General features: G+C 40.1%; 2 protein-coding genes across 3 annotated transcripts in view; one reads left to right on the top strand and one right to left on the bottom strand.

The window, feature by feature from the left end:
- The window catches only part of COL6A6 (collagen type VI alpha 6 chain), a 64,445-nt gene extending 48,016 nt beyond the window's left edge, over positions 1-16,429 (bottom strand). Inside the window, exons 1-2 of the mRNA XM_085051244.1 lie at positions 15,878-16,429; positions 7,651-7,750 (exon numbers count right to left, since the gene is read on the bottom strand). The gene's annotated coding sequence lies outside the window, so the exon portion shown is untranslated. The remainder of the gene's footprint in view (positions 1-7,650; positions 7,751-15,877) is intronic.
- A 269-nt stretch (positions 16,430-16,698) lies between these two features.
- The window catches only part of CAPN7 (calpain 7), a 33,435-nt gene continuing 25,970 nt past the window's right edge, over positions 16,699-24,163 (top strand). Inside the window, exons 1-3 of one of the 2 annotated variants that reach the window (XM_085051241.1) lie at positions 16,699-16,887; positions 20,874-20,982; positions 22,632-22,789. In XM_085051241.1, the coding sequence (XP_084907367.1) occupies positions 16,786-16,887; positions 20,874-20,982; positions 22,632-22,789 (369 nt within the window). In that variant the 5' untranslated portion in view covers positions 16,699-16,785. Of the gene's footprint in view, positions 16,888-20,873; positions 20,983-22,631; positions 22,831-24,163 lie in introns of those variants that run through there. The other variant, XM_085051242.1, reaches the window with a different exon arrangement.

Here is a 24,163-nt window from a genome sequence, read left to right as displayed (position 1 = left end):
ACCTTTGAGATCAGACTCTAAGAATAGGAACTTACTGGTGGTGGCAAGATGCAGATCCTTGCTTTATAAAAACATAATGTTAGAAAAATATTATCTTTCAACAGTCAATAGAAGTAAAACTTCTACCAACATACTTGCTTAAAAAAACCCCACCTAATTATCCTCTCATTTCTAGTGCTGAAAATCATGTATTTTTACCAGAATCTATCACTTTTGATGGCAGGAAAACACGAAGCTAGGAAGAATCAAGAGTTTTGCTTGTGAATATCTTCACAAGACTACAGTATCACCCATAATTAGTTCAAGGCTCATCTTGTCTTGTCAAATGAAACATCTTTGTAATATGAACAAAGCAAGGAGACATACGCATTTCTGAAGCATCCTAATATTATCACTAGGCGCATATTTTACTTTGTATCATTTGGAATAAATTTTGTTTATCCAAAGGCTCTTTTCTTATTCAGTGACACGAAGGAGATTTGTTTGACTGAATTATACTCTATTTGGATCTGAATGTGTGGAAGAATTATGTAAATTATTGTATGCAGGCAAATTAGAACTGAGTAACTTCATGGCAATCATCTTTACAACTGCAGCTGTTGTGAAACCAATGAAAATTAAACAGCATGTTTTATATATTGCCACAACGTGAAAAGAATCCATAATAAATTCTGGAAAGTGTGGAAATCTCATGCTTTCTCAGGTGTCTGCATACCTATGCAGATAAATTAGAAAATGCTTTTTGTGACACTCACTATGCATTACAGTCACAATGCACTAGATAAAATGTAAGTTAATGCATATGCAAACATTCATTAATAATCCTCAGAAATAGTGTCTCACTGTAGCTGATCTTGAAAAACAGTTTTGTGAGGAGCTAAGAAACTTTAAAATGTAGCTTTATACTGAACCAAAATGCCAAAAATCCCAATTTTACCTTGAAGGTAAATTAATTTGAATTTGACTTGGCACCCCTCAAGTGCTGCATTCTCTCAACAATCAGTGTTCTCTGATTTTTTTAAAATGCTGTAATAGCAAGCTTTTAAACAATGAAATGAGCTACATCACACTTGCAAAATGAGAATTTGTCATATGTGATTAGTCAGTATTACATAGGACTATCTTGGCAGATTAAAAAATATCAAATGAATCTCCAGACTATGAATGAAGGTGTTGGGTTCTCTTCCTTCAAAGCCTTGTCCCTGATGTTCCAATCCAGCAAGAACTGTGCACATAATGTCCTTCACTACATCTTTTTTTATATTGACAAAACACACTGAAATCTACTTCACGCACACTGAATAACCTAGGTAGAAAAATTATTTTGAGATAATATACAATTGATAAGAGCCATAGAATTTGGCATCTACAGCATCATCTACAAAAAGAGTCCTCTGTTTCCCTCAGACCACACAAAAGAAAACAACTATAACATCAATGTTTTTTCCCTGAGCGCTACTAACATTTCCTGGACAATGTTTCAGTTCAAGACTACCATATGCCTCTAATTATTTACTGATTAGAATTCTTGCATGAGCCATTATGTTTCTACATTCTAATTTTGCTTTGAAAGGCTGTAGGTTCAGTTCAGATGTAAAAGGGCTTATAAACAAATAACTTTTACTTTGTCTACTGTCAAGAAAGCTAAAAAGAAGTAGAATCTTGCACACTGTCCTGCACAACAGTGACATACAGATAATTTAACTGCAGCTCAGTTCCTTTTTTAAAACGTGCTTATTACTTCCAAATACTGCAAGCAGAGCTCCTGGGATCCTCTTAAAGCTGAAAAGAGGGTCAAAATACCACCTGGTTGCACTGGCCTCAACAGATAGTAAATATGCCTTCAGTGAAAGAGAGACAGCAGCAACGATGTAAACAAATTTATCTGGAGTCCTTGGAGGTAAGAAAAAAGTGCTTGTTCATGCTACAGAAAGGTTTGAGATGTCTCAAACTTAAATGGGAAAAAAATGCTGAAAGCTCAATTTCCCACATCGGAGATGTTTGGTTTTCTGCTCCCTTCAGAATGGAGTCTCACCCATCTTTTTACCTTTATGGAAGCAGTTAAGATGCAAGAAGTAGAGCGACTTAACCTCATGGACACCTCCATGCAAGATGAACTATCATCTTTGTTATTGTTCGCTTGCACTTGCAGAGCCTCACACCTATTGTGCTACAGCACCTGGGAAGAGGGGAACAGAAGGCAAGGACGCCTACAAAAAGTGGGATTCGTTCACATTTGAGTTCCTTAGCTGGTCTTGGAACTGATCTTCTCCTAAGGCAGGCATTTTCCCAGTCCCTGCCTTTGGACTCTGTGAAATGGGCGACACGACTGGAGCTCTTGCTGGTGAAGACCAAAGCAAAAAAATGTTGTTGAGTATCTCAGTCTTCTTGTACATGTCAGTCATAGACAAGTCCCCCATTTCCCACCGATCAGGGAGGGTGTTCCCCTTGAGAGAACGTGTTCCCCTTTCTCTTCCTTTGTTGTCCTGTGTACCTGAAGAAAACCTGTTTGTTATTTTTTATTTCCCTAGCCAGATTCAGCTCCAGATGTGCCTTGGCTTTCCTGATTCCCTCCCTGCACCATGACTTTTTCTCTCCAGTATTTAATTTTATTTTCTATTTGCTTTAACCTACAGCTGTGTCATCTTTTTTTTTTTTTCTTCCCCAGGAAACATCTTCTATGTATCATGCAGTCTCAAAACCCACACATTTTTTGTTCTGTTTTATAGCAATCAGGTGTCTCAGGAAAGGCAGGCAGCAACTTTGCTTTTTTTATCAATTGATTTCCTATTCAACATATCCCTTGGGATACAAATCAGCAAAGCACCACCAACTTCAATCGCACAGTTTACAGTAGATAAGGATCTGGTATACAGATGGGGCTTTCATTCCAACCTCTCCAGTAATCTCTTTCCGTAGAAGGAAAAGGAAAAGCTGTTGCACTTTAGACTGCCTGGCACTGACAATGACTAGCTATCATAAGAGTGACTCTACAGGTCACACTACTTCAAGGTATGAGAGAGATGATTTCGTTTATTTCCAGTGAAAGAAAGATTCATTAGGAAAGTCTATCCCTTATGAACACAGTAACTGAGAAAGGTGTAAAAGCTAAAAGAAGGACGAGCTAATAATGCCACTGTAAGCAAGGCTAATGCTGGAACAGAGATCATATGAGTAACAACTCCTGCAAATCTATCCCTGCTCCAATTACAAGGAGCTCTACACAGTATGGACCACATGACACCAACTAATGGTGCAATTGCACCGTTTGGGGTGTTTTTAAAGATGCAGTGGCTTTAATTCTATTTTATTGTACCTTTTATAGAAGAACAGATTTTTCAATATTTCAATTTCAGGCATCAAATACTGTAATGTTTTGCTAGTCTCTCCTGCATTTAGGGGGTAGGGAGCCCACTGGTCAGAATATGCGATGGGCACTGCTGAATGTTTGCCTGATCTATCATTCAAACTAAACCTACTTGTAGAACACCTGAAAAGGTTTCTGGATCATCCTGACCCTGTGGCACATTCACATGATGACAGTACACAGATAGTGCCTTAATCCTGTACAGATAAAAAATCCTCACTCCCTATGAAGGTGAGAACTCTTCATAAAAACACATTTTAAAAACCTGATATTTTTAACCTCTTACAAATATCTCGGGCTCAGTTTTCAACCCTGCAGTGACATCTCATGGCTCCATGGTAGTTCCAGAAGCGAACACATGCTGTTAAAGAACAGACAAAACTGAGGAAAACAAATATCTACGTGCAGAAAACCGGGTAGTTGGCATTGCAATGGGGTGATCTAACCCCATTAGTTGATAATGCCAAACTCATTTATCCTCATAAATAAAGGTAATACAAAATGCTGCCTGTTGCAGGGTACTCATGTCTGTTTGCACACAGGCTTGCACTCCATGTCAAGGATGCCAGTTTTAAATAAAAGGACAGAATGGATGGGGAGAATGAAATTACGAGAAACTAGGCAGGGGTTAGTGGAGTTAAGGAACAGGGTCAGAGGAACAGCAGTAGCTGCTGGAAAAATTGATTCCTATCCTTCCTAAAACAGACAAGCTACCATGCCAACAGATCGATGCCTCAGGTGGCCATCTCATTCAAGCAAAAAAAAAAAAATTATAGTCTCTTAGTTTAAGAAGCCTGGAGCCATTGCACGAATATCACTACAGGGAGCTTCATACCTGCATTGCAGAAGCCAGCAAGAGGTAAATTAATACCATGTATTAATAAAGTTGAAATTTTCTTACAAAGAAAAGCTATTAAAATGCTCAGTCAAAACTAGGTCCGAGGACTAAACCCCTTCCAATCTACAATCTAACCAATCACTGCATCTGTATACCTTTTCAAAATTTAAGGCAAGATCAGTCTTTATTCCTTAATAAACACAGAGCACGATATCATTTTCCAGGTCAAAAGAAAACTACTATATAATTTATTTTATTATAACCAATAGCAAAGATGTTAACTAGGTCTCTTGTTTTGGTGGGGTTTTTTGGGTTTTTTTTGCTTTGCTAGGAACATTACGGTACTTCATAGATGGAAGCAAACTGGGGACATGGAGGGAAAGCAGTAGGTAGGCTTACCTCATTGTAGCTGAGGGTAGTTTTTGAGCACAAAACACTTTTTGGGTGATTATTTGTAAAGGGATCAAACTCAGGCTTATGGTGAAATCCCTGCTGTCCCAGCATACCACCCTTGCATCATTAATTTTTTACTCCAGTGCCTTACATTTTCATCATGTCTTCAGAGTCCTGATCTGAATGCATGTGCACTGTTTAGAAGAACACAAGGTGAGCTCTAACTAGGCTCTACTTCCATTTGATTAATTTTGTGTCCTACTACAGATATTGAAAAGTCTGAGTATTTCAAAACAGGAAATGCAAAAAGTAAAACCTCTAAAGCTTTAATACTGAGAAGAAGTAGTATAAACTTTAGGCTATACCTTCTGTATGATTTCTACCCTCCTGTTTTTTGACACAGGTCATTACTGAAGTCAAACCTTGCTGTGGCAATTTTGGTATTTAGCAACAATTATTGAGATTTCAACCAGGGGACAGAGGATTATGAAAAAATCCTCAAAGACACACCCACCTTCTACGGAAATATGTTTTCCTCCTCTGGCAATCACCAGTTTTCATAAAAATAAAGGAAATTAGAACATCTGGTGAAGCTAAGTCTGCTATGTTCCTAAGAATGGAGGATTTATTGAGCTCTAATATAAACTGGAATACTTGCTGCTTGACTGGTACATAAAGATGAGATGAAATCAGGTTAATCAAATATGCACGATGGGCACACCTTACTACTTTTCTTGGTTTCCCTTTATTGCTTCATAACACATATCACTCTCACCTAAACATTTTGTTTGGTTTTTACTTCTGTTCCTGTGACATATTGTTTGGTTTTGAAGATTTTGATCTGTTGAAGAGCCTAACTTCATTGCAGGGTGTCACATGAGACATGGAAAGAAGCAGCAATGTTTGCATTTGACTGGACAACTCAGACCCTTCAAGCCCATGTGTTCCTTTTCCTGCTCTTTTTTCTCTCATATGATCAAATTCCCATGTCTCCACTGAAGTAAAGTAACAGTGATTTCAGAGATCAGCAATAATCTGCAGATTCATCCAAGCACAAAGAAGGGTAAAAAGGATAAATTAAAGGCATGGAAAGTATAAAGTGACTATTCAGACTAGTGGGAAAAAATAGACAACAGAGTAAAGATGTGATTGGTGTTTATAAAGCCTTGAGCAACTTGGAGACAATGGCTCTTCAACAAAAGGACAGGATATCAACTGAAGCTAGATGCTGGCAGATTTACAACAAGCAAAATGAAGACTCATGTATTGGGTGCTTAAGTTGTGGAATGCTTCACAGCAGGGTATTGGGGTTGCTAAGACTTAGATAAGCACAAAGAGTCAATTAATTGAAAGTAAATAAATCAGAGGTCATTAAAAATCCACCTTTTAGCTCTAAATGTCTCTGATCCTAGAGCATTACTACATTTCTGCTGTGTTTTTTTACTCTTCTCTCACACAGACTTCCAGGGAGGGTAAAAGAATAATTTGAAAAAATGTTGATACACCAAGGATCTGAAAAATTTATCATCATACAGAACACAAGGATTCCTCTTAGGACTCAAAAATTGTTGCAGAGAGCCTGAAGTCAAGCTCTAACAACAGGTCCACTTTAAAAAAAGCATATGCACATGTCACTTGTAAAACACAGCAGAAAGACAATTTCCTGCAAGAAACACTGGGGATTTTTGCCTGAAACAGTTATAACTTCCAGGCTGCTCCAGGTCCAGTTCTAAACTGCTTCTTTGTTTCTAGGCAGCAAAACAGTCAATACTGTTGGAGGTCCCAGTTCTGTTTTCCAGACCATTTTCAGCGCCAACTTCCTTGGCTGCACTACTTTAAAAATAAACAAAGCACAGGAATTGTCTTAGTTCTGAGAGACATTTTCATATCATCATTCTGTTCACTTGTCTGATGCAGACACGATTTCATTGAAAACCAAACAAATATCTTATTGTCTTTTAACTTTATAGCATTCAATGTATAAGCAAAAACATAATAAAAATGAGACAGTCACATGCAAAGCACGTGGCAAGGTTATAGGATATGACAGTCAGATTGGAAGTGACATTTCCAGGTCATGGTTTTCTGTCCTTGATTCCTTCTGATTGGACTCCCCCATTTCATTTTGGTAGTTCAGAGCAGACATCCTGTAAAAACGAAGATTATAAAACCTACTACATACTAGACTTTATTCAGTGTTATTTTATCACACATTTATATACTGCATAATGGTCCCACAGGACTAAATGGAGACTCTGGTTACTTGCAGAATGAAAAAATAATAGTTGGCTTTTTGTTTAAAAAAAATTACTAGATATTTTTGGCATGCTTTTTTTATTAATTGCTGAAGAGTTATGGTTAGGTTAAGGGATTAAAATGTAATGTACCTATAATTTCTCTTGCTCCAGCTGTACAAACACTTATGCACATGAACAACTTAATCCTAGTGAAATTTGCAAGGGTAAAGTAAAAGTTTATGATATGCAATAACTGAATGAGGTCCACCCTTACATACACATTAGTGTCCTCAGGACCTCAAGGTTGTTATTTTTTTCTGCTGCATTCCCATGCAATATAAATGGTATTGTTTTAGCACTTATCATGGAATCTGCCTGCTGCCTACTTACTGCTTACAATAATGTGTCTGGCGTCCTTCAAAAATACAAACTCAAACAAATCATGTCATTTGACGATTGATGAAATCATGTCATTTGACTTAAAAATGGAAAAAATCTGTAGCAAAAACAGGCTTGACTGAGCACAAGCATATTTATGCACTCAGGGAAGGACTGGGGCAAGCTGAAAATGTACACTTGGTATCTACTCCAAATGCTATCAAATTAGCTTTCTCTGTCAATTCATGAGGAAAAACTTTCTCAGAAAAGTGACAATTACCAAGTTGGGTCAAAACCTCCTTGGAGCAATGGCACTCCATTCTCACATTACAATTATTCTGAGCAGTTTTTCCTTCATACACATTTCCCCATTCCTTCATACACACTTGTTCTTTTCACCTAGATTTTATAGCTTAATGACATGAAAATGTTTTTACCACAAAGCTATCTCCAAAATTCAGTAGGATGTCATTAGTACTGTAATGAAGTTTGTTCATGAAGGAAAAGGTACTTCAAGCACCCATTATCTTGCTTGCCCTGGAAGTCAATTATAAAAATTAATCCTACAAGAATGCACTTTAATGGAGAAATATTATTTTAATTAAAGCAACATTTTAGTTTTTAATTAGTGTAAGCACATCAAGCAAAATAATCAGAATGCTTACAGACCAACTTTATTATTAGTATTGGCAGGGGGATAAGCCACCCAGCCCTGTATCAAACCATCTTACTTGTAATCCACAGAAACCATTTCTGTGATCCCAAGGATTTCCCAAAAACATCAGCCTCCCCACAGTCCACGGAGCAGACCTTTTTAACCAAGTCCAACTGATGTAAATGTTCTTCAAACTATCCCCATAGCTGGCCATTTCCATACTTAGATGAAAGTTGAAATTTAACCCATTTTGATGTATCTATATTTATTAGAAGTGTTAAACTTGATAACAAATCAGAGAGAGCAATCAGAACCTGAGTACAATGTGAGATTTGGCAGGGGGAAAGAAGGTAGTCAAGAGAGACCAATCATGCACTTGAAAGACACAGTCTCAAGAGCATGATATGCAAACAAAATTACTGTTTGGGAAGCTTAAGTGCAAACTCAATGAACAGTGGCCCCACATATATTACCTCCTAAAAGACAATAGGCACAAAGCAGTTTTACCTTCTCATTGATCTCACTATTTAGTATTGCTTTCATACAGTACTTGGCACAGTGCAGCTGATACACATCAAGTTCAGAACCTTAGTTTTGCTGGCAAAATGGCAAAAATATATTCTTACATGAACCTCCTTCCAACAGGAGAAGGCAACACTCTTAGTACCCAAACCTTCATGAGAGCAGCAGCCACAGGAACATACCACCTGTCCATGAAGGACAACACACAGGAGGTGTCAGTGGTTTCTGACCTGTGTCCCTTTGATCACCAACAAGGATCTTCAACAAGGGTCTTTCCTGTCAGATTCAGTGATATCAGCTGAGGCAGCAGAGATTATTTCCTTCTGCAGCTGTGGATTTAATTTAGCCCACAAAATGCACTCCAGACTACACCTTCTGCATACAGCAGAGGGTAACCCTAGAAAGGGAACTTGAAATCCATGTATCCTCTGTATGGGTCTTGTTACTCTCCAACAGGTTTTCAGTTGTGCCTTATGTATGTAAGTAATATCAACCAGTAACTAATCCAGTCCAACTGACAGCCTTAGTTTTACCAAGTTGTCTGATAAGAAATCTGAGAGGGAAAAATTCTCCTTATTTGTAATAATCTCCTATTTCCCTTCAAGCTGATCCCTGTATGAGTAAAGAACAGGGTTTTGATAGTGGTGGTGGGGTCACAGAAGTGGCCTCAGTGAAAAGAGGTATGGGGCTGCCCTGTCTCAAACGCATCTGACCCAGCAACAGACCCACTGCAGGTTAAAGCTGAGCCAGCCAACCCACAAACCAAGGTTTCCCACACCCCTCTGAAAATCATTTTAAGAAAGGGCAGAAAAAGCTAAGACTGAGAGGACCAGTGTATGGTACCAAAAGAGCAACAGAGTCAGAGTAGGAGGCACTCCATGCTGCAGCAGGTACAACCCCAAAGGGACTGAAACCCAGGCTGGAGCAGATACACTCCCGACGGGACTTCAATCAGTAGAGGACCCTCAACAGAGCACAGTGAACAAGTAAACATAAGGAGCAGCAGAAGAATAAAGAAACAAGGACAAGCAAAGAGAAGCTGTTACACAGTGACCCCTAACTCCTTCATCATACATTACCCTCTCTTAAAGCACTACATGTAACTTGCACCAGTAACAAGAGGGGAGGAGAGGTGTCTGGAGTGAAGTTAAGCCTGGAAAAGGGGGAAGAAAAGTGTTTTCATGAAATGTTTACATGTTCATTATATTTGTTTCCCAGAGCCCAAACCACTAAATGTTTATGTTAATGGGCAACAAATTAATTTTGATTCCCCAGCTGAAGTCTGTTTTGTCAACAACAGTAGCTGGTGAATTATTTCCTTGTCTTTATTTTGACTCATGAGTTTTCTCACTCCTGTTCTTCTGTTTTCTCTGTTCCTCCCTCAGCCCTGTCCTGATGTGGGGGTAGAAGTGTGAGAGCTTGGCTGCCAGTTGAAGCCAACCCATCACAATGAGGAATGTGTCCAGAGTTTTAAATTTTTAATTACCTGGGAGTACAAATTTGACAGCATAACAAACTGTTTCAGTAAAGAACTTGCTTGATTAAATTCAAGTTTCTTGCAAATAACATTATTCATGCTAATTAAAATGCCTTCATCAGAACCGAAAAAAATAAATAGCACCAAAAGAACAGTATAAAAAAATAAGCCTCTTGTCCAATGCATAGAGTCTGAATTTTAATTTTTCTTCAAAAACAAAATAAAAAATCAGCCAATACGAACCCTTTAGGCGTTGCTTCTGGTAAAAATTTGCTATTGTGTAAAGTATACTGTTTTCTTCACAGAAATGTTTTTCAGCAGATGACAGAGATACATTTGAGCTTCCATTTTACAATTTTTCTGTCCTTGAAATTGAGAAAATTAACTAGGGCTATGTTAAACATTTTGATATATTGTTATCAAGATACAGTTCTCTCTTTTCTTCCCCCTTTCTATAGTAAGGATCACAGTCTCTTTCGCCATGACTGTTTGTTTCTAAACAGATGCCACAAATTACAGCCTAGAAAGCTGAGAACCAGTGTTTTAAAAATGTAAGGAGGAACACTTTGCTTTTAGAAAATCGCATTAATTTTTCCAGGAAACTAACTAAGACATTTTAGAAGACGGCAATAATCTCTGCTGAAACTGTGTTACTTACTAAAAAAAAATCTACAGAATCTATAGTAACATGATTTTATATTTCAGACTGCTATTTCTCTACTACTTAGGGGGCAGGGGACCCAAAATTTTTGACCAGTCTACATACTGGATGTTTGACTGCAAACCCCAAATCTAAATCTCTGTGACTGAGTAAAGAAAACTGCAAAACCAAAATTAACTCAAGCAACTTCAACCACACTTGTAGCTAAATCAGAGCCAAACTAAAAATGTGTTTTTTCAATCTCTGTTCCTTTACCCACACAAAAAATTCTAGCTTCAATCTAACCATAGATGGACACCTAGTGGTATAATATAATTGATTCTTTTCTTTAAATAGTTTCATAAATCCAAAGCTCTATGAAGGGCTTCTATAGAAGGGATGTCTAGCATATTAAAAATTAAAATACCATATACAAACTTAAAGGCTTTATTTTCAGCTGTGCTTTCCCTGCTGTCTTATTTTCATAAAAGTACCATCAGCAGCAATCAGAGGTCTGGGCTCATATTCAGAAGCCTTCAATCAAAGAAAATTTAATGTTGTGGCATGTACAAGGTTTGGAAAGCAACTTGTAAAAGGAGAGCAATAGGGAAAGGATAGTCTCTTATGTCATATGAGAGTAAAAATTGGGAAGGCAGTTCAATAGAGGGCCACTTAAAGTTCCCCACATAGTGCTCTTCTTTAACAAGTAGAGGGAAAGTAATCATTGTAAAATATATGGGATACTGGTTCTTAAAATGGTGAAGGGAAAGGCCCCTATGGAACCTGAACACAGCATATCCAACTCCTGTTTCTGAACAAAGTGGTCACCTAATGTAAAAACTCAGAAGTTACCTACAAATGGCCAGAAATAATAATAAGAGGTATACCAGTGTTGCATTAGAGTTTGAAATTTGGAAGAAAATATTCTCCCTTGCATTTCAGCTAGTCCTCAGAGATCAGAGGGGCTGGGTGCAGCTAGGCTGAATTTCTGATTATAAGCCATTTGGCACTGTAAGTCTAGTCACATTCAGTAAGAACTTTCACAATTGCAGATTCATGACTGGTTTATTGAAACAACAGAAATAAATGCACTTACTGCAGTAGTGATAAATATGTCAAGGCTAGCTAGCGATTAATTAAAATAAATTAACAATACAAGCTGAAGTAACAAATTCAGCTTTTCACTAAGCTTAACTTTACTGTTAATTACCTTGGTTTCACTGGGGTATGCTCTGACACAATCAGAATCACAAATCTTACCAAAAAAGGCTTACCTGTTTTGGGGAGGAGAGAGGAGCAAGCCCATCAACTTGTCCATGAACTGGGGTCAAATTGTCATCCTCTACATGGAGGATTCCAAATATTAATATTATATTTTTGGGTAAATGGATATGGGACTGTAGTCAAATATAATTTGTCAAATGTTCTTACTATCATAGGTGGGGGGGCAGCCCCTTTCTCATTTTCATGTTGATGGGGGTATTTTTTCACATGTAAAGGAAAGATAATTAGGGATTTGGTTACCTTTGGTCAAGCTGAGCTATAGGACTTACAGATGAACCAAAAGCAGAATAGAACTTTGACACTTCAGTAACTTCCACCCCCAAAAAGTCAGAGCAGCAGGAAAGGCTGTCTGACCTCTGCTTGATAGTCTACTCCCATCAGCACGTTAAAACCGCATATCATTATCTCCTCAAAGGACCAGATTCTTATTTCTAACAAGGCCTATTACACCCAGGTAAGGGGGATTCACATCCCAGGGTCAACACTCCTGTACAGAGGTGTGAATGTTCTTCTGTGCTTTACTGAGAGAACATTGAGCTGCGAGGCCTTCGCTTCACCCCACACATTGAGTTGTTAAGCCTTGTTCTAGCCAGGTGCAAGATAAGCAACCATCTCAGCTCATGCTGGCTCAACCAGCCTCAACAATTCTCCACAGCAAGCCTGACAATTTTCCACAGACAGTAATACAAATAGTCTGGTTTGTCAAAGTCTACTAGAGAAAGTTCTGTAAGCATCTCTCCTGTGTACATAGTAAACAGCCTGTGAAATTAAATGCTGTTAAATCACAGGGGAGAAAACACCATATTAGGTGCCTAATGGCAGATGCTAAACCATCTATCCTTTCTCAGAAAAGCTGAGTCATTCTGGAGAGCACTCAGAACTTCAGTCAGTGGTAAGCAGTGGTTAAAATTGCAAATAAAGTGTTAGGAATTATTGTGAAACAAAAGAAAACAATGCACAAGGATACAAAATTAATAAGACAACTATAATACTATACAGCATTCTGGTCACTCCATGTCAAAGGAAACATTGTGAGATTCAAAAGAAATTAAATGTATGACAAAAGAAATAATGGTAAAAAGAGATAGTAAAGAACACAAATTTATGGGCAAAATAAAAACTGTGAGTGATAGGATCATAATTTTTATAAATAGGAGAGAAAGGGTAAAAAATTACACTGAGAAACTGCATGAAAGTTAGTTTATTGGTTTGGGCTTTGTTTTTTTTATGGAATGTTATACAACAAATGTAAACATTCCCACAAAATATTTTGAATGCCAAAATCAAAATGTGCTAAAGCAACAATTAGACTAATTAACTGAAAATAAGCCCAGCAAGTAGCATCAGAGGCAATAATGTGAGTTCAACCCACAGGCTATGGGAAGCTGAGACAAAACATTATTTTGACTTTGCCCTATTCTTTTACTCTTTCAACAAGCATCAACTACACTCCAGTCAGAGGAATAAAGGACTAGACTAACTCCTGACTCTGTACTGCCTCCATAGAGTGAAAGCAACTATGGAGGAATTCACAGACCAGATCATATCACAGTTTTATATCTCTGGAGTTTTTAATGTCGGGAGGTGGGGGGAAGCATTAAAAACATTATGAAGCATTAACAAGCTTTGGCTGTACTCAAATATAAACAGGTATGGCAATTAGCAAAATTTAGGTAAGAAGTATGGCCAATGTGCAAATGTCTAGCCCTATGGCATATATTTGAAAAGACAAGGAGAATAAGAGGCAGAGAAGAAAGGATAAAAATCAGAATGCAGGAAGGGGGGCTGGGAGACAGCAAATTACAGTATTATGGGAGACAAAAGGAAAAGAGGGATGAAAACATCTTCAGAGGAAGGACAAATCAGAATGAACTGATTCTGTCTCATTAGCAGTAAAGAACTATGACACAGAAACAGAGACCTGAATTTCTTCTTCTGATACTGCCTCTGCAAAATGGCATAAGCTGGAGGGAATAATATTAAGGCAACATATAGAGCTATGATCTTCTCAGAGAATATTGACTGCAAAAGGCAGGCAGGAAGGAAAGAAAGCAAGCATTAGATGAGGTTAGGAAGGAAGGCACATAAGGTAAGTACAAGGTGGGAAGTAAGGGATACTCAGAGCAAATACCACCAAAGGTAAGAAAAAACTGAGGCAGAGGAGGACCTGGACATGGAATTGGGATTTGTGACAGTGGAAAAAGGGATATAACAATCTTAGTGAAAGTCATTTTCTGCACAGCATCCTAGGAGACAAGAGTTAACCATACAAAGATTTAAATGTCTGGGATACATCAACATCAATTGAAAGAAATAATTCTCCCTCGGCTATTAAGGAAATGGGCCAATTTTAACATCTGGCTCCAAAAGTAAAACGCCACTGCAATCAAAAGGCAAAATCTGATATGTATGAAGTCCTAGCTGCAGTCAAGGCCTCACTAACTTACTGTACTTTTTGTACATTTAAAAGCCTTTTGTAGAATTTTACAGAGGATTAGTAAGAAACATAAACACATGAGCCATTTATTATCTGAAGAGGGTCAATCACAGTGACTATTAAATAGTGAAAAAATAATTCCTCTAAGTGACATTTTTGAATCCTGATTAGCTAGAAGAGATCTTAGTTTATGTTACAGAATAAACAGTTTTGGCATGTAGATTTAAGTAAGGAACAGCATTATCTGCAGTTCTGCCCGGTTCAGTCTCCCTTTCATCATGCATGTCACTCTGAATACTTCAGAGTTGCACTTGATCCATAAATGGTTTAGTCTGAAGCCATGGTACACAAATTCATTTTAGGCTATACAAGTTATGCCACTGTGTCTCAACATCAAACTGAAGCAGCCCTGGACTGAAATTCCTTCTTCATTTTCCTGGTATCATTAGGGAAATAAGGAACAAATACAGCTTTATTCAGAAAAACATTTTAGTGTAATGTGGATCTTTCCTGTGCACAGATAAAAAACAGAAAACATAATTTGAAAGAAAAAGAAAACTCAAAACAACTATCCTTATAAGGAGCAGAGTCAAAAAGTAAAGTCATGAAGAATACAAGAACTTCCCCCTACATAGCAGATCACAAAAACCAAGTTGCTTTTTGCACAAAATATTACTGTATTTTCTATAAATGCAGTCAGTAAAGCTCAAAAGGAATAAGGAAGAGAAGAAGATGGAATGGGAACACTTAGCTCTGTACTTAAGAAAATTATAGGGAAAATAATAGATTTTAGTATTTCAGTACCTAGTACTCCTGCATATATGCGCTCCCCTTACTAAATCCATAATCAGAAAACATGAGTATGAGACATACTGAAAAGACATACTCATAAAGGAGAGCTGCAGAATAATTTGCCAGACAGTATTTTTATAGCTCATGAAAACAATGCCTTGCAACAAGCTGTATTTTCAGGCAGAAATAAAATCCCATAGAATCACAGAATTGCTCAGGTTAGAAAGAACCTTGTCCAACCTTCTGTGGGAAGACCATAGATGAGATTAGCACCCTGTCTATACCCTCTTGAAAACCTCCAACAATGTCTCCAGGGAGGCTGTTCCAATGGACAGTTGATCCTTCTATAAAAACTTCCTTTCTTTTGCCAACATAAAATCTCTCAGTGCAACATGTTCCCATTGCCCCTTGTCATGTGGCTTCTTGAGGAGGGACCTCACTCCTCAAGAATTCCACCCCTCAGATTTCCCCTAACTTCCTCTTATGGTAGACAAAAAAAGGAAAATCCTGAACATCCTAGCAAAGCGATCTGGGTTACAAAACTGCTAGCCTGACTGTTTTGTTTGTTTTAACGAGGATCAGTACAATACACTCGGGTTTTTGTTTGCTTTCCACCCTACACCTGTATGGCAAACAGGTGCACACTGAAAACACTCTCCTTTAAAGGCTAGAAAACCCAGCCTCAAGGGGCTTAACCATGACCACCTCTATCAAAAGTGAGAAATGAAAAAAGAAACAACCCATTCTGTTTTAAAACGCTGCAGAGGCACCCCTGGGCTGCACCTGCTCCCTTCACCCGTGACTGACAATCATGGCAGAGAATGGATGGAAGAGAATCCAGGGAAGTGATTCTTCACCTGTATTTGGCACTGATGAGGCCACACCTTGAGTGCTGCGTCCAGTTCTGGGCCCCTCAGCTCAAGAAGGACATTGAGGCGCTGGAGTGACCCCAGGGAAGGGCAGTAGAGCTGGTGAGGGGCCTGGAGCACAAGTCTTGTGAGAAGCGGCTGAGGGAGCTGAGGGTGTTTAGCCTGAAAAAGAGAAGGCTCAGGGGAGACCTTATCCCTCTCTGCAACTCCCTGAAAGGAGGTCGAAGTCCGGTGGGGGTCTGTCAGTGACAGCACAAGAGAATGCAGTCTTAAGCTGTGCCAGGAGATGTTCAGGTTGGACATCAGCAGGAATTTCGAAGGAACGATGAGACTTTGGAATGGGCTGCCTAGGGAAGTGGTGGAGTCACCGCCCCTGGAGGTGACTAAGGAAACACTGGGCGTGGCATTTAGTGTCACGGTCTGGGTGACACGGTGGTGTTCGGTCATGGGTTGGATTCGATGATCTCACAGGTCTTTTCCAACCTAATTAATTCCGTGATTCTGTCATTCTGTGATTCTATAATCGCCACCCTGCGCGCGCTCACCCCTCAGGCGCCTCAGGCATGCGCGCGCCATCCCCTCCCCGCCCCCGCGGCCCCGCGCGCCCGAGCACGCGCAGTGCGGCCCCGAGTGAGGCGGCAGCGGTCAGGGCGCGTGGGCGTGAGCGTGCGGTGGGCGTGGCCAAGCAAGGCGGGCCGGCCGCTCTCAGGGGTGGGCGTGGCCAGACGCGCGGCGGGGCGGGCAGGGGGCGTGGCCAGACATGGGGGCGCGGCCGACGGGCGCGGCGGGGTCAGGGAGGCGGGGGAAGCGGCCGGGCGGGCGCGGGGTTGCCGGCGGAGGCGGGGACAGGGTGGGCTTCGGCGGGAGCTGTCGCTGGCACCGGGAGGGCGCCAGCCATGGACGCCACCACGCTGGAGCTGGACGCCGTGAAGTTCGCGCAGCTGGCGGTGCAGAGGGACCAGAGCGGGCGCTACCAGGAAGCGGTGTTCTACTACAAGGTACGGCGGGGGCGCGCCGGTTCCCTCGGGCTGTCGGTGTCCCCTTCCGCTCGCCGCGGGCCGCATTACGCTCCAGACCTGCCGGAGGGTTCGCGCTCCCCCATTTGCCCCCGGAGGGCCGGAGAGGGGTGTTCGGCACCCCGCGGCCCGGCACGGCCCTGCCGGCGGAGAGAGACGCTCCGGGTCAGCGCGGCCGCCCCCGCCCTCCCGCGGCGGGTGTGCCCCGGAGCCGCGCTGCTCGGCCCGGGGAAGGCGAGGCGGTGCCCGCCCAGAGGAGAGCGGAAGGCCGTGGGTGCTCGTCGAAAGTTTGTCAGTCTCTGAAGGAGCCGCGTCCTTCAGGGCGGGTTGCGAAATGCCTTTTCCCCGCGTCCTGTTTTTAGGTGGGAGCGAGCGCTGCCCGTGCGCTGATGTTTACCGACAGGCTTAGGGGTAGTACTGCAGGTGCTCTGCTTGAAAAATGGGAAAGGGCGCTTCTTCCAGCTGCTGGAGACAGAGCGCCTTCAGCGCTTCGGGGAAGATTCATCGAAACCTAAAAACATCTCTGCCCCACTGGTTCTACACTGTCATTCCTGGCCTCCCCCCAAGCCATGGCAGGCCAGAAAGACTGATCAGTTTTATGCTGGAGATGTAAGCGCTGGGCATTTTGGAGAACCACAAGTGGGCATACTGCCACTCCTGGGTATGCAGCTGGGAGCAGCTCTGTTGTACAGTCATCAAGTAAATAGAGAAGTCCGTGGTAAAATACAAGATGCTCAGCAGTAAGACAGCTTCAGGTCACAAGCTATCAATGACAGGTTTTTAACCTCATGAGAATATTTTTTCCACTATTTTTAACCTCATGAGAATATTTTTTCCACTAAGGACCAGATTTTATTGTTTCAGTACAGTTTCGGGTTGACATAGCTAAGGGTATAATGAGGTTGATTCAGTGTCTTGCTTGATTTCTCTAGGCTTACTACTGGTATGTAGTAGTTTTTGTGCAACCAGCAGGCATTTTTTGCCTGCGTAAATTGTCGCATTTTGTTCTTTTATGTATGGCAAAATTACGTTAAAGTTCCATATTACATTGACTTCTTACCTGCGAGAAGGCATCACTTTGAAGCTTCTGTTTATCCTTATCATAGTAATCATTCCACAAATTCCATTATCCTGACAAAGTCATTCTCTTTCATTAACTTGTTAAAGGATCTGTAGTTGGTTTCTTATTTCATGAGTACAAGGTACCTGTGAAGTGTTTAAAAAGCATAGTGTTAATATCATGGTGGCCTATGCATGTAAGTGTGAAAGAATAGGAAGAAGAATTTTCTTGTTTTTTTTTTAAACCTGGTTGTTAATTTCATATGGGCTAAATTTGTGTATGTAAACCATACACATGCAAAAGTTATAGTTACCCATAATGACACTGATAAGCTCTGCCTTCAGCAGTAGCAGTGTGTGTGCATGGTCTGATAACCGTGTGCAGTACTACTTTAGTATATTTCTCTGTCTGGAAGAAATTATTCAGTGCTATCCAGAATGAAAACATGTTTTTGTGCAAATAGTCACTCTTGTATGCTTTTGATCAGTGTATGGAAAAATTTTTTTCATGTACTCCATACAGGTGATCTTCTTGGTAAGTGATAAAATGCATCCCTGGCAGTCTTGGTGCAGTCGAAGCTACGCATGACAAGAGTGTAACCTAGATATCTTTGGCTTTCCGGATGTTGCCTGAAGAATCACTGCCATATTAGATTAAACAAAATAGTTATAAAATCTCCTTTATTTTTTGGGGGATACTTTATGCCTTTTTATTTCTTTTTTTTTTTGCACAATGCAAGTAAGCTCTGGCCTGTCACCAGCTTTCTTATCAACTGCTCTAAGCAGTTCAGAGCCCACTGGTGCAATTACTAAGCACATGGAAATCTTGGGTACTGAATTGGCTTCTGTGGGAACTTGACCTTAAGGATGAAACATGGAAAATGCTGCAGTTGTTGCCCATAGAAACAAAACAGACCTGTGTGAATGGAATTCCTATGGCTAGCAAGTGCTCTTTGTTTCCTGCTGCTGTGTAACTTTGATAGATCCCTAGAGGAGTGCTGCATGTGAACCAGCTTAGGGCAGCTTGCTAATTAACGGTGCTCTGCAGAAATGTCAGGATCATATTTGGACACCCGATGACTTCAGCAAAACTGCTGAAGGCTGTTGCTAAGTTTGGCTGTTGACCAGCTGTTGACAGCTTGCAGAGTGATGATCAGTAGTTAGCAGTGTGACTGTGGTACACTACTCATGGCAAAGAACAGCAGAGACATTGGAGAAATCAAAAATACTAACTCTGAATTGCACATCCACCTGGTCACTGGAAACAGCTGGCATGCAAGCTCCACTGGCACTCAGTCAACAGTCCTTTGCAGGTTTGATCTATAAAAGACTGTTTTCTTTATATTTTCATCTTAAAACCAGGCAAAACAGTTGTGCTTGAAATCACAGAAGAAACATCAACTATACCTTGGTTTTGCAGCACTGGTTTGGAAAACTGCATTTGTTCTTTGTATCATATGTAGGCAGCATGCCTTTGTGATACAGCACCTGTTTTGTCAGTCTGTACTTGCAATATGTAACAGACAAATACATCCATCTTTTGAGCAGGTAGCTGTACTTTTTTCCCCCTGCAAAAAACAGTCGTGTGCCAGACCTTAATGGTAGTTAATTGCTACATATAAATGGTATTTTGTTTGCATTTCTGTGGCTGTGGATGTTTTATGGGATGCAATACGGAGATGGATGATGACAGGGAGAGTGCAGTAGATGGTTCTGTGATGCTTCTCAGTGAAAATTATCCTGATAACAAATACAGGCTGTATCAGGATCAGTTTTAAGCTTGGGCAAGCTAGGCAGATGGGTATGGGAGCAAACTGCTAAGCTTGACAAAATTAATGGCCATAAAGCACACGAGGGACACCTGGCAGTGGATCTGGGCTTGCCCTGTGCAGGGCAGCCTCTCTGAGCACCATCTCTGTGAAGGCAGCTCTCTGGTTACTATTCTGCTTTCTTCATTCCCAGCCTGCCTGCTATATGACCACCTTCTCTCCTCTGCTGCTGCTGGGAAGGCGAGCACTGCCACTAAAATGCGGGGTTTTCCTGTGCCAATAATGACAAAAAGGGGTTTCTGTCCTCGTTTTTGTGGGGTGACAAATGTTGATTCTCCATATGGTTCTGAGACTCTGTCAGCTGTGGCTATTTATTGTAACCCTGCCAAACCTGACATGTTTTTCATAAATTCAGTGAAGGGATAGACAGCTTATGCAACTGAAGGCGTTTTTTTCTTAATAAATTTGTACAGCATGGAAAAAGCCTTCATGTGGGTAATGTACTGTGCTTCTGAGCCAGCGGCCTACACTCCCTCCTGGAAGGAGACTTGCATCTAGTATTTTGTGTACATACAAACATTTAAAAAAATAAATTTGAGAAGGCTGGAAACCTCATATTTGTAGACTTTCCAGATTTGATAGCTTTATGTGAGTAATAATAATTTTAAAAATACTTTCTAAACAAAAATTCTTAGTGTTTGATTTTGAAAAGCTTTTATGTTTACTTTCTTTATTATCAGATTAAATGGAAATAACTTGAATAGCTACTCTTTTTTTTTTTTCTAACCTTAAATCTTCAGCTTTAAAACCAACTGATTTCAGTGCATGCTTGAAAAGTTTTACTTAAAATCTTCTAATTTTATACATTACTATGTCAACAGGCTTAAGGTCTGGCTTTACAGAAATTCTGAATGTTTTTACAATAGTATACGTTGTCTCAGATGTGAGAAATTAAACATGATCTGGCTTATAACTTGGAAGTTTTTCTTTTGAGCAGAATTTCCCTGCAGCCACTGAGTCTTTTTGCAGACATAAAGGCTTGCTTTCATGTAAACCATGGCTGCTGTAAGCCCTCTGTTTATGGTAAGTAATTTTCTAGGCAGCAAACATTAACTTTGTCTCCAATTCTTCTCCCTGTAGGAAGCTGCACAAGCCTTGATTTATGCTGGGATGGCTGGGTCCAACTTGGAAAATATTCAAGAAAAAATAAATGAGTACTTGGAGAGAGTTCAAGCTCTCCATTCAGCAGGTGGGTAAGGAGCTTTCTAATTAAACCTCTGCTTAAATTAATTGAGTGGAAAGTTGTTAGCTGCTGTGAAATACATATCAATGGTGTTTGCTCTGTTTTTATTATTCTAATTTTCTTGTCCTTTGTGAGGAACCACAAATACAATGAGCACATCAGTGCTTTGAATTCTGATACATCATAAATTAAGTAGAGGCTGACATCCTAAGGACTTTGGTGTGGGTATTCTTTGCTTTTAAATATTCTGGGGAACCACATCTGCAGAGCAAACGTGAGAAAGTAATTAAATATGCAACTAAAATGGTTCAGGAACAAATCAAAACTGGCATCTAAGCCTCAGCTGCATGATGGGCTTGAAACAAGTGAGTTCTAGTATTTATGTAGAATCACTAACTTAGGGAGGGCAAAGGAGCTCTTGCTCTCATAAGAGTTCCCTTGTTTGATCAGTTTCACTTGTTCCTGCTTAGACCAAATTCTCAAATTTTTGCATACCTGCAATTCTCAGAGTCATAGAATCACTTGGCCAAAAAGGGACCTCAGCCAGCCTGTAGACCTGTGGCCTGCTCAAGGCAGGGTAGACATTGCTGTTTGGACCAGCTTGCTTGGGTTCAGACAAGTCCTAAAAACACCTAAGGATAGAAATTTCTTGCTGCCTCTGGGCCCCCAGGGTACAATTATATTTCTAGTGATTATTTTTTAATATATATCTAGTTGTAGTCCACCCATTTTAATTCATAACTGATTTTCATTTCCTTTCTTCACACTACAATGAAGAGCCTGAGTTCATTTCCTTGACAAGCTCGCAACTGATGTTGTGTTGCTATTGAATTCCCCCTAAACCATCTTTCCTCCTGGCTGGACAAGCCATGCTCCCTCAGCTTCTTCTCAAAAGGCCAAGCCCTTCACCCTCAACTTCATTAGGGACACAAGATTAGATGCAATATTCCAGAGTCTGCTGAGTGCTCAGTAGGACCCAATAATTGCTTCCCCCATCTCCTGCCTGAGCTCCTGCAGACACAGCCCAGGGTGCTGGTAGCCTTCATTGCAGCCAGGGGCCTGCTGGCTCAGGCTCATCTCACTGTCCCTCAGGCTCTTGTGCACAGAGCTGTACCCTGCCAGGTGTGAGTCTGTCCCTGGCACAGGACATAGCATTTATCCTGGTTGAATATCCTGAAGTTCCTGTCTTGTCATTGGCTTAGCTTGTCTGTGTCCCTTTGAGCAGCAGCTGTGTGCCTGAGTGAATTGATTTGGTGGGGTCTGCAGTCTGTATTCTCCTTCAGGTCATTAATAAAGATATTAAATGAGATAGACACCTAAGGGATTTTTATATTGTCATAGGTGATGTGTTTTCACAAATGATGTGGTATTTTACATAATTAAACATCCTTGTTCTCAGTGTAGTAAGGAAGAGATTTTACTTACATTATTTCATATCTGAAATATCCTGAGAGCTAACCTCTGCTTCAGGGAAGTGTGATGCTGTTTTCTTGTCCTTGCATAGATGTTTTTACCAAAGTTTAGGAAGATTTTGTTTCCGGACAGAAAACAGTTATTACCCACCTGACTAAAGCTGCTAGTGTTTCAGTACCATGTTAAGGATGTTTTCACATGTCTGCTGCTGTAGAAAGCTAAATACTTTCTTTCTCATTTAGTTCAGTCACAGAAAACAGACCCTCTGAAGTCAAAACAACAGTTGGACTTGGAGCGTGCTCACTTCCTAGTTACACAGGCTTTTGATGAAGATGATAAAGGCAATGCAGAAGAAGCTATAGAGTTGTACACAGAAGCGGTGGAACTCTGTTTGAAAACAGTATGTTAAGCTACAGGTTAACTTGGTGGAATTATGTGATGGTAAGAAATTCTTCCACTCTCACAAATGACTGACCCTTAAAGGCTGGCTTGAAAATGGAGTACCTGTATTTGTAAAAACTACCTTTTAATTTTTTTTTGTTTGTTTCACTGGTTTTTTTTAGTGTTTCTTCCAGTCTTTGTTATGTTGCTATACACACTGTAAATTTATAGGGATTTGTGATTTATGTGGGCATTTGCTAAAATGGATTATACTAAAAACTAGAAATATTCCGGAACCCTTTTCATGTTGATTTTTGCCCTGAAGCAAATGCCACACAAACAGAAATTAAAAGCTGTTAAAACTGAAGATGACTTGCTACTGTGTCAGCTGTATTACTTTCTGACTACATTAAAGGAAGTCATTTAAGGGAAATTTTTGTGTGTAACATTTTCTGAAGATGTAACAGTCTACTGATGTCAAAACTATTAAAAACACTACTTGATTACTCAAGTGTTCAACACAAAAACTGTTCTGAGTGAATTCAATTCACACTGAAATTAATAAGGATGAATTGGCCATTACATAAACAATGAAGACTATAATTACAGGTACTGCTTTTCTCCCTTAAGTCCAGTCGCCTTAACTAACTCATTACAAGAAGAGCTCACCATCATAATGTAACTCCACCAAGTCTGTTTTTCTTTTTCTCTTCTTTTAAATGTTATATTGTAAAAATATGTGTGGGTTGTTGAGAGTGTTACGTTACTGTTGCTACATGCTAGAGTAAATCCTTTCCTGTGAATTACATTAACAGGTTTTACCTAGGCTAAAAACCCTTGGTGATACAGTGTAACTAGATCAAGAGTTAGTAGAAACTGCTCTAGTTTTTCCACTTGAGCTGTTGGAGCAGAACGTTTTCAGTGTATTACGTAACATTTACTGCAGCGGCATGCTGCTTTTCCTTTGCTGCCTTCCTCCTTCTATTGTGTCAGTACATGCAAATATTACTGAAGTTAGTCTGAAAATATCTTATATTAACAACTGCATTTATTGGGTATTTCATTAGTTTCTTTTAATCTTGAAGTTTCTTTTAATCTTGACTAGCATATTCTTTTGTTGACATGATGGTAAGCTTTGTCCCTTGGGGTGATCCAAAAGTACCTTCTTCCCAGGATGAAAGGAGATTGAAGGAACTCTGCTATCTTGAGGCTGTACTTCTGTCTTTCTCCTCAGTGTATTCAGGTGGAGACATTTGTTTCTTCCTTACCCTTGAAGAACTCAGAAAGCAGCTATTACTCCTCTTCTGTTGCTGATTCTTAGATGAGTGTGTTGGTGTTCCATCTCCCCTGCTTACCTTCATACATCTTTAAAAGTCTTTTTCAACCAGGAACT

Source organism: Lichenostomus cassidix, chromosome 2 (genome assembly GCF_008360975.1).
Source record: "Lichenostomus cassidix isolate B80296 chromosome 2, HeHo_3.0, whole genome shotgun sequence".
Lineage (NCBI taxonomy): Eukaryota > Metazoa > Chordata > Aves > Passeriformes > Meliphagidae > Lichenostomus > Lichenostomus cassidix.
This window is presented reverse-complemented; position numbering and strand designations above follow the sequence as displayed.